This window comes from Oratosquilla oratoria, unplaced genomic scaffold (genome assembly GCF_046742065.1).
Source record: "Oratosquilla oratoria isolate Oo_2021 unplaced genomic scaffold, ASM4674206v1 SCAFFOLD47, whole genome shotgun sequence".
NCBI lineage: Eukaryota > Metazoa > Arthropoda > Malacostraca > Stomatopoda > Squillidae > Oratosquilla > Oratosquilla oratoria.
In genome coordinates this window covers 1,373,506-1,385,890 of record NW_027467711.1, presented here as the reverse complement: position 1 = coordinate 1,385,890, position 12,385 = coordinate 1,373,506, and the positions used below count along the sequence as shown (strand labels likewise).

Sequence of the window (12,385 nt, the reverse complement as noted above, 5' to 3'; positions counted from 1 at the left end):
TTTAATTTTAAATTAAGAGTTTATTGAATTCATCAACATGCTGAAATCTCAGGGTCGAAGCCCTTTCTAACAAAATCTAATTTATAATAAGAATTATGATACCTTGAGAATCAAGGATGTTTCCCTTAACAAAGATGCCTTAACCAAAAGGCAAGTTTTGTCTTCTTTGGCTTCTATATTTGATCCGTTAGGTCTTTTTTCTCCTGTGTTGTTACAAGGAAAAATTCTCATTAGAGAGATGTGCCAAAAAATGGTGGATTGGGAGTGGAAATTGGATAGTGAATTGCTTGCAAGATGGAAAAAGTTATGTGAAAACTTTAGGGAGGTTAATGACTTATCCTTTAAAAGGAAAACTTTCTGCTCTGAATCTCCCATTAAATTATTTGTTTTTGCTGATGCTTCTAAGGAAGCCTATAGATGTGTCATCTATGTAGGGCAAGAAAGAAGAGAATTAAGGGAGTCTAATGGCTCTCTTCTATTTGCCAAGGTCAAGGTGGCTCCTATTAAACAAAGAACATTACCTTCTTTGGAACTTATGGCAGCTTTACTATCAATAAGATGCCTTAAAACTATTTTTGAGGAAGAACTGGTGTCTGCCCCACTGGTTGAATCTGTAGTGCTCCTTGTTGATAGTCAAGTTGCCCTTTCTTGGATCCTGACCAACAAGGCTCCAAGGAAGAATATATTTGTCAATAATAGACTGAAGGAAATTTCCAATCTTTTGGAAATTTTCAAGGTCAAGCATACGCCTATTTCTTTTACTTATGTTCCTTCTGAACATAATATGGCTGATTTCCTAACTAAACCTTGCAGTGCTAAGGTGTTCAAAGAAAAATTCAATTGGTGGGTTTATGAACCAGAAAGGTTGTTATTGCCACCACATACATGGCCGAAGGGTCACTTGGGATGTATTCCCTCCAGCATCAAGGGAGACATTGCCAATGCAGCTGTTGTCCAAGTTGATGCTCCTCCTCTAATTGATGTTAAAAGGTTTTCTTCTTGCAGCAAACTTTTGCATCACACTTCTTTGATTTTTAAGGCTGTCTTTTTGTTTAAGAAGTCTAATGCTGACCCAGTTAAGGCTGCTTCTAATTATTTGATGGGAATAATGCAAAGGGATTCCTTCCCTGCTGAATTGACTTGTTTACAAAACTCCAATACCAATGACATACCTCCTTTAGTAAGTCAAATGAACTTGTTCTTGGACAAGAATGGTTTGATAAGGTCCAAGGGCAGAACTGACAAGAACATTGAGCTCAAATATACATACATACATACATCATACATATACCAAGGCTTTTTCCCCCTTACAAGGGAGGTAGCCAAAAAGAAAAAGGCATAAAATCATTCCCACCCATTCCATCCTTGAATACACTCCACACCCCTGGGTCAGAAGCAGTGTCGCACAAGACACAGCACATCCACAGCAAGGCCGTTTCATTAAATTGGCGACCCCCCCTCTCCGTCCTCCCAAGCATAAAAGGAGAAGACGGGGAGAAATCCCTTCGGGCTGCGTCAAATTTTGCTCACACATAACTACGTCACCCCCCATCCCCCCCGCCCATTCCCCATTTTTTTGTCCAAATCTCATCACTTGACCAAAATGTTGATATTTTTTTCACATTGCCAAGTTTTGCACATGGGACTACAAGCTACACTTAATTTCCTTCGCATGCATGGATTGTGGATCTTTAAGGCCAGACAAGCTGTTTTAAACATTTTGAAGAGTGATATAGTTTGTAGGAAATACAATTTCTGTGCAGTTAATTATCCTTCTCCTTCCTCTTTACCTGCCTCTAGAGTGAATCTAAGTGTGCCCTTTGCCCATACTGGTGTGGATTACACGGGGCATTTATGGGTTAAAGACAGGAATGGAGAAGGTAAAAGCTTATATTTTGATATTTACTAGTTTCAATACTAGAGCTGTTCATTTGGAAGTTGTGGATACAGGCACTCCTCGTTTAACGACCTACTCGGTTAACGACAACTCAGAGTAACGACAGGCTTTATGACAGACCAATATTCATTTAACGTAAATCTCCCGAAGTTACGACGTCGTGTACGATAATTAAGTTGGCTGAGGCAAATTTGTATGATGTTATAAATGAACTTGCACGGTGGATGTTAAAGATACGACCATCACTAAGTCGCCTTGCTAGGTGGTCTGTCGTCTGCTTCCCGCCATTTCTATATTTACTTGTTTTGAATTGGTTAGATTTGATTAATACTACCATTATCATTATAATGGTCTGCTATATATTTTTGATATGATTATGTTTGTACATTTATTTGGATCCAAGGAAAGAAGGTAATTATTTACCATCTTTGAAATATCTTGTTTTTGTAAGCAAATAAACAGAATCGACGCCATACCTTTTTGATTTGAACCCGCTCGACTTTTCTCGTAAGGCCGGCAGACATTGTGAGTTTTCTAACATTAACAATTTGGTGCCCAGACCCGGGAAACCCTATCTAAGCCCTTTAAGAATAAGGTTAACCCGTTTTAAGCTTAGACACGATGTCTGCCAATTTACAAGAAGCAAAGAAAAAGAGAGTGTCAGCCAAAGGCTGGGCGACACGAAGCGTCAACGAATTAGAAGGTTTAATGAGTGATGACGCTACCAGCCTCGAATTATTCGAAGCTGCTATTTGTATATTTGACCGCAGGCTTGCAGATCTTGAGAAGCACCAGACGGCAGTGGAGTTGGAATTGAACTCTGACAAAGTAGAGTCAGATATGGATGAAACTGACAAGTTTCAAAGATCTGCCAGGAAAATTAGAGCAAAGGCTGCCAAGCACCTGAAGGATATGACTGCCAATGTTGTAAGTGATTCTATCTCTGTTTCTTCTAAGGATAGATCAGAGGTTAGGTTACCTAGTTTAGAGCTCCCTAAATATGCTGGCGAAGCTATAGAGTGGCAACCCTTCTGGGACTGCTTTGAAGCTCTGGTTGACCAGAGTGACTTGCCTGTTATAAGCAAGTTCTCATACTTGCAGTCCCTCCTTCGAGGAGAGGCACTTTCTGTCATTCAAGGTTTGGTGCTTACCGCTGCAAATTATAAGATAGCATGTGATCTACTCAAAGAAAGATTTGGCAGCACTGAAAGAATCGTATTCGCCCATGTGTCGGGCTTAATGAACACTTCTTTGATGTCTAGAGCTAAAGGAGCTAATCAGTGTGACTCCCTATGGAAGTTACGAGACCAATTGTTGCGGCATATAAGAAGTTTGGAAACCCTTGGATTCAGCGGCAACCAGTATGGCATGGTGTTGACTCCTATCATTGTAGCTCGCCTACCACAGGACATTCGTCTGGAATGGTCGAGGGAAAGTGCTGGACGTGAAGGCGATGTAGAATGGCTGATGATGTTTCTGCAAACAGAGATCCAGCGTCGTGAACGATTGGAAATTTTTAAGGATTTGTCCATGGAGAAGAGCAACGCACCACAAGATATCGAAAGAAGAAAAGTTAGTTCGGCTTCAGCCTTGCAGACGTCAGCTGAAGAAGGATCACAACAGTGTGTTTTTTGTCACAAAAGACACAAGTCTGAAAAGTGCAATCAGATATTGAGATTGGATATCCTTAGACGTGAAGAGAAAGTGAAATCCTTAGGACTTTGTTTTAAGTGCCTCGTCAGAGGACATATGTCCAAGGACTGTAGAGGAAAAGTGAAGTGTGCGCAGTGCTCCGGTTATCACAATGTGTTGTTTTGCAGAACAGGCAAAACAATTTGTGTCACTAATAATTCACCAAGTAGACAGGGTGTCGCCCACACCCCTAGTGAACAAGTTAATAATGCAGTCAATACTGGTAGTGGTACTGTTGAGCATGTTGGCATCTCTCATGACCAGAGAGTTAAAAGGTCCACTGTTTTGCAAACTGCTAAGATCAAGACTCTAACTAATGATGGGAAATCTGTTGATGCTATTGTAATGTTTGATTTAGGGGCAGACACTACTTATGTGAGCCATGATATTGTTAGAAGAATCAAACCTAAGTGGGTTACATCTAAGTACACTTCATACTCAACCTTTGGGAATAAGAAATCACAAAATAGAAAAGAACGGAATGTATATGATGTGAAAGTGATTGACACTCAGGGTCATCCTCACTCAATATTAGCAGTCGAAGTTGAGACCATTTGCCCACCCTTAAGCCGTCAAAGGATTCCCTCTGATGTTTTGCGGTCCCTTTCACATCTACAGTTAGCTGATGACTATGGAAGTGATCGTGACCTCACTTTGGATATACTGACTGGTGTGGATAATTACTGGCATCTTGTTTCCCCAGAGAACTTTATAAGATGTGAAGATTTAGTAGCCTTTGAGTCTTTGTTTGGTTGGATATTGTCTGGTTCTTGTATGAAAACCCATGAAGAAAATGTATTTCACCAGATGTTATGTGTAAGTACTGCTAAACCTGTTAATGAATCTGAGCTCCATGAATTTTGGAGCCTTGAAAGTATTGGAATATGTGCTGGGAGGGATAAGCCTCCCAAAGACCCAGTGTTACATAAATTTGAGGATTCAGTTGAGTTTGTTGATGGCAGGTATGAGGTTGCTCTTCCTTGGAAAAGTGATGTTTCTAAATTGAGTCTGCTTAAAAATGAGACTGGAGCAAGGAAGAGGTTAGCTACGCTTAACTCTAAGTTTGAAAGGAACCCTAGTTTAAGAATTGAATATGATAAAGTTCTCAAGAGTTATGAGGACAGTAATATCATAGAAGAAGTACCTCAATCTGAAATGGAAGGCCCCTATCCCATTTACTATCTGCCTCATAGACCTGTAATTAAGGAATGTGTTTCATCAAAAATTAGGCCTGTGTTTGATGCTTCAGCAGTGGGATCTAATGGTGTTTCTTTGAATGACTGTTTGGAATCTGGGCCTTCACTAATCCGCAGATCTAGTTTGAAATTATTACTAAGATTCCGAAGATGGAAAATTGGCTTGAACTTGCTGGAACATAACCAAAGCTTTTTCTTGCAGATCAGAGTTTCAGCGCTCAGATCCAGGATGGTTTCATAGGTTTTTTTGTGGCAGTGGTGGACAATCCTTACGTGTAATGAGGTTTTGTAACGGTACCCTTTGGTAACCACCAGTAGTTCCTATTTTTACTGAATGCCACTATTAGACATCATTTGAATTCATATCCTGTTATCAGTGACAGTGCAAGAGCTTCAGGAAACATCTTGTAATGTGGGATGATTGGGGCTCCTCAGGGGAGAAAGAGCAGATACTGTTGAAGAAGCCAGATACAATGTTTTCTTGGAAGCTCAGAGTATATTATCAGATTGCTGGCATGACTTTGTCCCAAGTGGGAATTCTAACAGTAAGAGTTTAAGTCATTCAACTTAACCAGTTTTTTGAAGTTGGTGAAGACTACAAAGTTTTTGGGAATGCATTGGAAAGCCTCTAAGGATGTGTTTTCCATTCAAGGGGACTTGATTTGGATTGTAACTTTGATTTGAATTTCACCAAAGAGGAACTTATTGAGTTTGATTGCTCGGACTTGTTTGAACCCACTTGGTGTTAATTCCGTCCTTACACCATGTATGCTAAAAATTACTGTTTCAGGAATTTTGGCGTCTAGGACTTGGAATGGGATGAAAATCCTAATCACATGACTTGCAGCTGAAAATGTCAGCTGTGGATTGATGGTATTCAAAGTATTAAGACACTTTGGAAAATCCATAGATGTTATTACCCAGATTCATCTTTAAGTTCATTAGTAGGATTGGAGGTACATGCTATTCAGTGAATGCTTCTGAAAAAGGTTATCGGTAGTTGTGTATATCTACGTATACCTAAATCAGATAAGGAGTTTCATGTCTCATTTGTTTATGGCTAGGACAAAGGTTTGCTCCCATCAAACGGGGTTACAGTTACCCAGGCTGGAACTTCTTGGAGCCGTTGTTGAGGTTGCTCATCTCAGGTCATTTTGTAAAATCTGCCCTACATTTAGAATAATTGTGTAATGATTAGTTTGCTGGGACAGATTCTAAAGTTGCTCTGTCTTGGGATAGAATAGGTAATCCTAATAGGTGGAAGATGTGTTAGTTGCTAACGGAGTAAATGAAATTCAAAACATTAAACATCTCCAAGCAATTGGTTCCATTGCCCTGGTAAAGAGCGAACCCCCGCTGATTTTGATGACCCCAGGTCTTTTTGGCTGATCAACTAAGTTCCAACTAACATGTGGCTCGGGGGTCCTAATTTGGTTATCTAGTTCCTTCATGTTTCCATGCTGGAGGCTAATATTGATGATTGAGGACCCACACATTTTGGCTCACACCTGTAAACGAGAGTAAAGGGGAGAGGAAAACAGCCTTGACTGTTAATGAGAACGACCAGCATCTGTATTTGACTTTAGTAGATATAGTGAATTTAGCAAAGTTATGAAATTATTGTTGCTTGTGTTAAGAGGTTCATTAATAATTGCAAACCCTGATGGCACAAAACATTCTGGCCCTCTCACTTATGAGGAGTTGAATCAAAGCCAAAGGACCAATATTTTTAGTCTGGTGTTCAGAAAAGAAAGTTATGAGAATGAAAGAAATGCTTTGTCTCAAGGGAAACCCATTCCTAGAATTTCTTCCCTGATAAGATATATGGACCCCTTTCTAGATTCTAATGGATTGCTGAGAGTCAAAGTAGACTTCAGTATTGCTGACTTAAGTTATGACTAGCAAGGCACCCCATTTATAATTCCTAATTGTCCCATGAGGCCAAACTTATAGTACAGTTTCAGCATAACCTTTTGAAACATGCTAGAGTGTTTCACCACCCTCATGTCCACCATTAGAAATTCTTACTGTGATAATTGGATTACAACAAGTGGCCAAAAGAGTTTTGTAGAGAATGTGTTGCTTGCAAGAGATTTGATTCTAGACCATGTAGTTCAGTCACCCCCTCCTTTGCCAGAAAATAGAGGAATTAGAATCTACCTTTCCCCTTTGCAATAAACTGGATTGGACTAACGCGTGGGTCCCTTGTTTGCCAGTTGATCAACTATATCAGAAATTGTATTTTTTGTTGTTCACTTGTGCTGTTACAAGATCTGTTCATTTAGAGTTAACAGACTACCAACTTCCAGTGCACTGATTGTCTTTTTTTAGCACCTACGCAGATTTTTTCTGCCAGGCGGGTGGACTTCCATCAGTGGTGTATTCAGATAATGCCAAGACCTTTAAAAGTGTTGCCAAAGCTCCTTCAGCAAATACTTTAGTGTCCTTGAGTCCCGAGTGGAATATTCATTGCTCCCAGATCCCCATGGTGGGGAGGCTGGTGGGAACGTCTTGTAGAGGTTCAGTTAAAATCTGCATTGGAAGAAATATCTTGGCACTTAGATGCTTGACTAAATGTGAGCTTGAAACAAACCTTGTTTGAAGTAGAGGCTTGTATCAATTCAAGACCTCTGACATATGTAAGTGATGATTATGATGCAAAGAACCCTTTGACACCCTCACATTTTCTGATTGGTCGAGAGTAGCTGGATTTCAACCTCATATTTCTGATGAGCATTTGGGTTGTTTGTTAGCCATGAAAGACTTAAATGAAAAGAGAACATGTTCGAGAAAGGCAACTCAGACAGATTCTGGAAAATTGTGGAGTGATGACTATTTTGAGAAATTTACCTCCCACAGTGGAAGGGATCCAAATCCCAATTGATAATTTGAAGAAGGGTTCTGTTTGTGTTGTTAAGAGAAGATAATGTACCTAGAATGAGTTGGCTTTTAGGTGTGATTTATTGACTTACCTCCCTGGTAGGGACGGTATATGTTAGGTGCGTCAATGTCCAAAACTGCCAAGGGAATATTTTTTTGTATGGGGGGGGGGGGGGGGGGCCTGTCCAGAAATTGCATGATCTTGGAAAGTTCGTTTTGAAACGAACAGTGTTTGAAAGAAGATATTGCAAACCCTTTTAGAGTGTTGTCTATGCCCGATGAGAAGGATGTTGCAAGCGGAAGAGGAATGTGGAAAGTCTTTGAAAAGGTGAAAACCTCTCGGAGGTGGACGGGTAGTTAAGCCCCGTGTTCTGCTTGAATTTGTAAGACCTTGGAGTTTTGAGAATTGAGTCCAGCCTATATATTTTATCAAAGGACTCTATGTATATGGACTCATATCTTATTGTTACTTGATTTGATTGTGATTGTCTAGTTTAATAGGCTGATTGAATGCTCCTATGGTGGGGAGTTATGTTAAAGATACGACCATCACTAAAGCGTCGCCTTGCTAGGTGGTCTGTTTGTCTGCTTCCCGCCATTTCTATATTTACTTGTTTTGAATTGGTTAGATTTGAATTAATACTACCATTAATCATTAATAATGGTCTGCTATTATATTTTTTATATTATTATGTTTGTACATTTATTTGGATCCCAGGAAAGAAGGTAATTATTTACCATCTTTGAAATAATCTTGTTTTTGTAAGCAAATAAACAGAATCGACGCCAGGACCTTTTTGATTTGAACCCCGCTCGACTTTTCTCGTAAGGCCGGTATACATTGTGAGTTTTTCCTAACATTTACAGTGGATATTAGCTGTGAGGTAAAGTGTTTCTGAAGCTTAGGTCTACATTACCATCCTGCAAGCTGGAAAAAACTACCTGGGGTACAAAATATACCGTAAGTGGAAAATTTATAGTTTCGACCAAGGGCGAAATACCGCAACTAGAAAATGAATTATTAATTTTCTAAATTATAATGAATCAACGTAATAAGCAATTTTGTGAGAAGAAATAAACTAAGGTGTTAAAACAGATTTCGTAAGTAACGAAGTCCTGTCGGACGAATGGTACACCGTGTTTATGATAGATGCCGATGTTGAGGAAATGAAAGGATGATAAATTCGCCTAACCTAAACTAACCTAACCTGTGTTTGATAAATCATTACCTGCAAATTAAATGTCATCCGGCTCGTCCTTGTTGTCGTCGTCGTGAGAGACGTTGGCAGACAACAAGATGGTGTCCCGATCCTATGCTACCGTCTTCGTTCATTAGCATATTTTCTTGTAGTATGGTATTTTTCACTTTCATTTCCGCCCACAATATTGCATATTACATTGATACATTTTAATTGACAAAATTAATAATTAATTTTCTATTGCTATATTGCGCCCATGGTCAAAACTAAAAAAATACCTCGGTATTCAATATGGAATGTCAGCATACACGGATTTGGTCATATACAGTAATTTTGGGAACATAACCACCATAAATAGATAGTAATATTTTATTAATAATTTTAAAATTTTTTATAAAATTATGTAAATAAAGCATTAATGTACTGTATAAAAGAGGGAAATACACAAAAATAAAGATACACGTATTGCTGGACATTGTACATACAGTACATGTACGTTTATGTATACACTTTTGCTTAACGACTAATTCGGTTAACGACAGCTCGCTGGTCCCAATTGTCGTCGTTAAACAAGGAGTGGTTGTACTATGTCCACTGCTGAGTTCATTTTGGCTTTTGTTAGGTTTGCTAACAGATATGGAATTCCTTCTGCTGTTTATTCTGATAATGTTAAATCCTCCGTACAAGCAGGAAGTGTTATTGAACAGCTTTTGCCATCCTCTGAATTTGAAGAGAAGTTTAAAACTTCCCGGGTTCAACATAGAACCAACCCTGTTTATGCTGCTTGGTATGGTGCCACATGGGAAAAGGTTAATTCAGACAGTGAAACAATGTCTCTATAAGATATTTGGGCAGGTCTGTTTCCTTCCCTGGCTGAGAATACCACTCTTTTGTCCGATGTTAAAAAAAAAATTAAAAATAAGACCACTTACATAGCGTTCCAGTGAAAATGAGGTAGATGTCATTACCCCAAATTATTTCCTTATTGGAAGGACCATTCCTTACCTTGATGTTTGGTAGATTTGGAACAAGTCCCTGAATGGGAAATCAGGAAAAGACTATCCTGTTCTCTTCTTAACTTAGTCATGGAAATGTAGGGGATTATTTTTAGGTTTATGAAGAGTTTACGAAATGATGGCTTGAAAGTACTTGGTCAGCTTAAGGGAAAACGGATAGAGCATGCCTACCACAAGTTTTCTAGAAGCTGGGAAAAAGGTGACATTGCATTTTTAAAACTGAACTTTCAAGACCAGACCCTTCTGGCCATTAGTTCGGGTTATTGAGACCTTCCCTGACCCCTACCATGTGATACTTACTGTCTCTGTCCATTAACCCCTTCGATACAATGGACGCCTACGTAGGCGTTTCAATGAAGGAGCTAGTGGGTACACGAGGATAGCCGATGTCGCCGTATTGATTATCTATTTTTGTAGTTGTACCTGCGTGACCCCCATACTCTGTAAACTGGCTTAATCATATTTTCTATGGTTATCAAAATTCACGGGTGACAAGAGAACGAGCAATATACAGCAGTAACTTTACTTTTATAATGCAAGTATTATGACGCAACATCGCACGTCTGGCAGCTAATGCTGCCCACAAGATTTTGGCCAGGAGTGAAGGGGTTAAGCGCGATGGAAACTCTATCAAAGTCAACATTAGACTTTTAATCCATCTAGAACTCCATGCTGAGTTACATTCCCGTCATGAGAATGAATCCCCTGGGGATCCTATTTTGCAGGCTAGCAAGTCGGAGCCATCTGAATAGGCCTCTAACTTGGAGGAGGCTATTTCTCTGGAAAATGACTGTGTCACTCCAGAACCTTCCCCCATGAGACCTTCTCATAAGACTGCGCTAGCCTCTAGAGATCAAGTAAGGTCTCTAGCACTTAAAGGGTTATTGTAAATTTTCCTCGAAAGTCTTGTATTAGATAAAACACTTTCTTTTTTGTTGTCAGGGAGGTTGTGGTAATTATTATTGGGAACATAGTGCAATGTAGTTCAGTTCGAAGCTTTAAGAATCATTTAGATAAACGCCTAAGCAAGATGCTGTAATGATTATAATTTATTTTAAATTGCTTGTTTTTGTTTTGTTATCATTTGTCTGTCTGATTTTCAATTATTATTAGTTATATGTCAATTTATTATTATTTACTATTTACCTGTTTGTTTATCATTTAACTGTACCTATGCATTTATTTATGTATTTTATTTGTTATTTACATTATTATAGTTTTTATTTATTGTTTTATTATTATTATGATTTTTTTTTTTTTTTGCATCCGACCTAGATATGGACCAAAAGGTCTCCTGTTGGCATGCTCCGCCTTTGTAATCCTTTGTAAAAACATTAGTACTTACCTCGGTTCGGGAACTTTCCCTCAAAGTATTAATTTCTTTTGATTCAGGAGCTTTTCCTGAAACTTCGAACCACTCCTACCGTAACTTTAAATAAGATACAATTAAAACTCCCCTCCCTTCTATTTATTGAATCTATGAAGTCATTTTGGTTTAAAAATTGGGAAACTTTGAGAATTTGCTTAAGGTAAAAGTTAACCCATGGCTTCAAGCTTTTTTTTTTTAACACACAAGAGTCCCGCCAAATACGGCCACTATCATCGGCCTGAACAGAACACCCAGAGCTCTGGTAGTCTGACCACTCTTGAAACCAGTCAGCCAGCAAGGGACCTTTTTATGTCTTCACATAAGAAGCCTTCAAGTTCTACATTATTTTAGATCAATAGTCTGAGAACGCTACCAAGTAAGTTCTCAGACATTTTTGTATTTGATTGTATAAGACCTTTCAGTTTTGTCTCCACAATTTTCATTATGTCTGGTTTCTCTATTGACAAATAGTTATCTAATTCATTTATTCCAGAAATCACACCATCCATGTTTGTAGATGCCACTTTTAATTTTTTCTTTTCTTCTTTTTTTTTTGGTTTGTTTCCATTTTTCTAATGTACCATTTTCTCAGTACTCTCCAAAAAAAAAAAAAAATTTTCTTCAGTCTACGATCTTTTCTTGCTTTTTACTTAGCTTTATTTCTTAGAGCCCTGTCTTTCTCTATTTCCTCTTTGTTCATTTCCTTTTTTATCCACACATTTTTGTAATTTTTACTGTTTGCTAGTTTTGCCACTTTTGACAGTATTTCTTCAGCTATCATTTGAGTCCTTAGTTTGATTTTCATTGGCCTGTAATTTTTTCTTTTGAGTATGTACTCATCATATCCACATCGTTGATTTCCTTCTCCAAATCCTGCCCCTTGTCCTGTACCACTTTCAGTATCTCCTTCGCAATCTCTTTCTTTTCTTATTCTCTTTGGTATGTGTGTACATACATACCTTCATAAATACATATACCAGAGGCTTTTTCCCCATTACAACGGTATGTAAGCCAAAAATGAAAAGGCATAGAAATCATTCCCACCCATTTCATTTCCCAATATATTCCACTCCCCTCCACCCTCCTTCCTATCTTGGCACCTCCGGGATGACGGGTCATCCCTAACATCCTGTCCA

The 12,385-nt window shown here is 38.7% G+C and overlaps 1 protein-coding gene across 1 annotated transcript; it reads left to right on the top strand.

Annotated features, from left to right (window-relative positions):
- The first annotated feature begins 2,518 nt into the window (after positions 1 to 2,518).
- On the top strand, positions 2,519 to 5,026 carry LOC143023367 (uncharacterized). The gene has a single exon (XM_076181887.1). It carries the CDS (start codon positions 2,519 to 2,521, stop codon positions 5,024 to 5,026), a length of 2,508 nt encoding a protein of 835 aa, XP_076038002.1.
- Positions 5,027 to 12,385: the final 7,359 nt, after the last annotated feature.

What these genes read in the sequence shown, in the direction of transcription:
- LOC143023367 (XM_076181887.1), top strand. Translation starts at nt 2,519, where the DNA reads ATGTCTGCCAATTTACAAGAAGCAAAGAAAAAGAGAGTGTCAGCCAAA.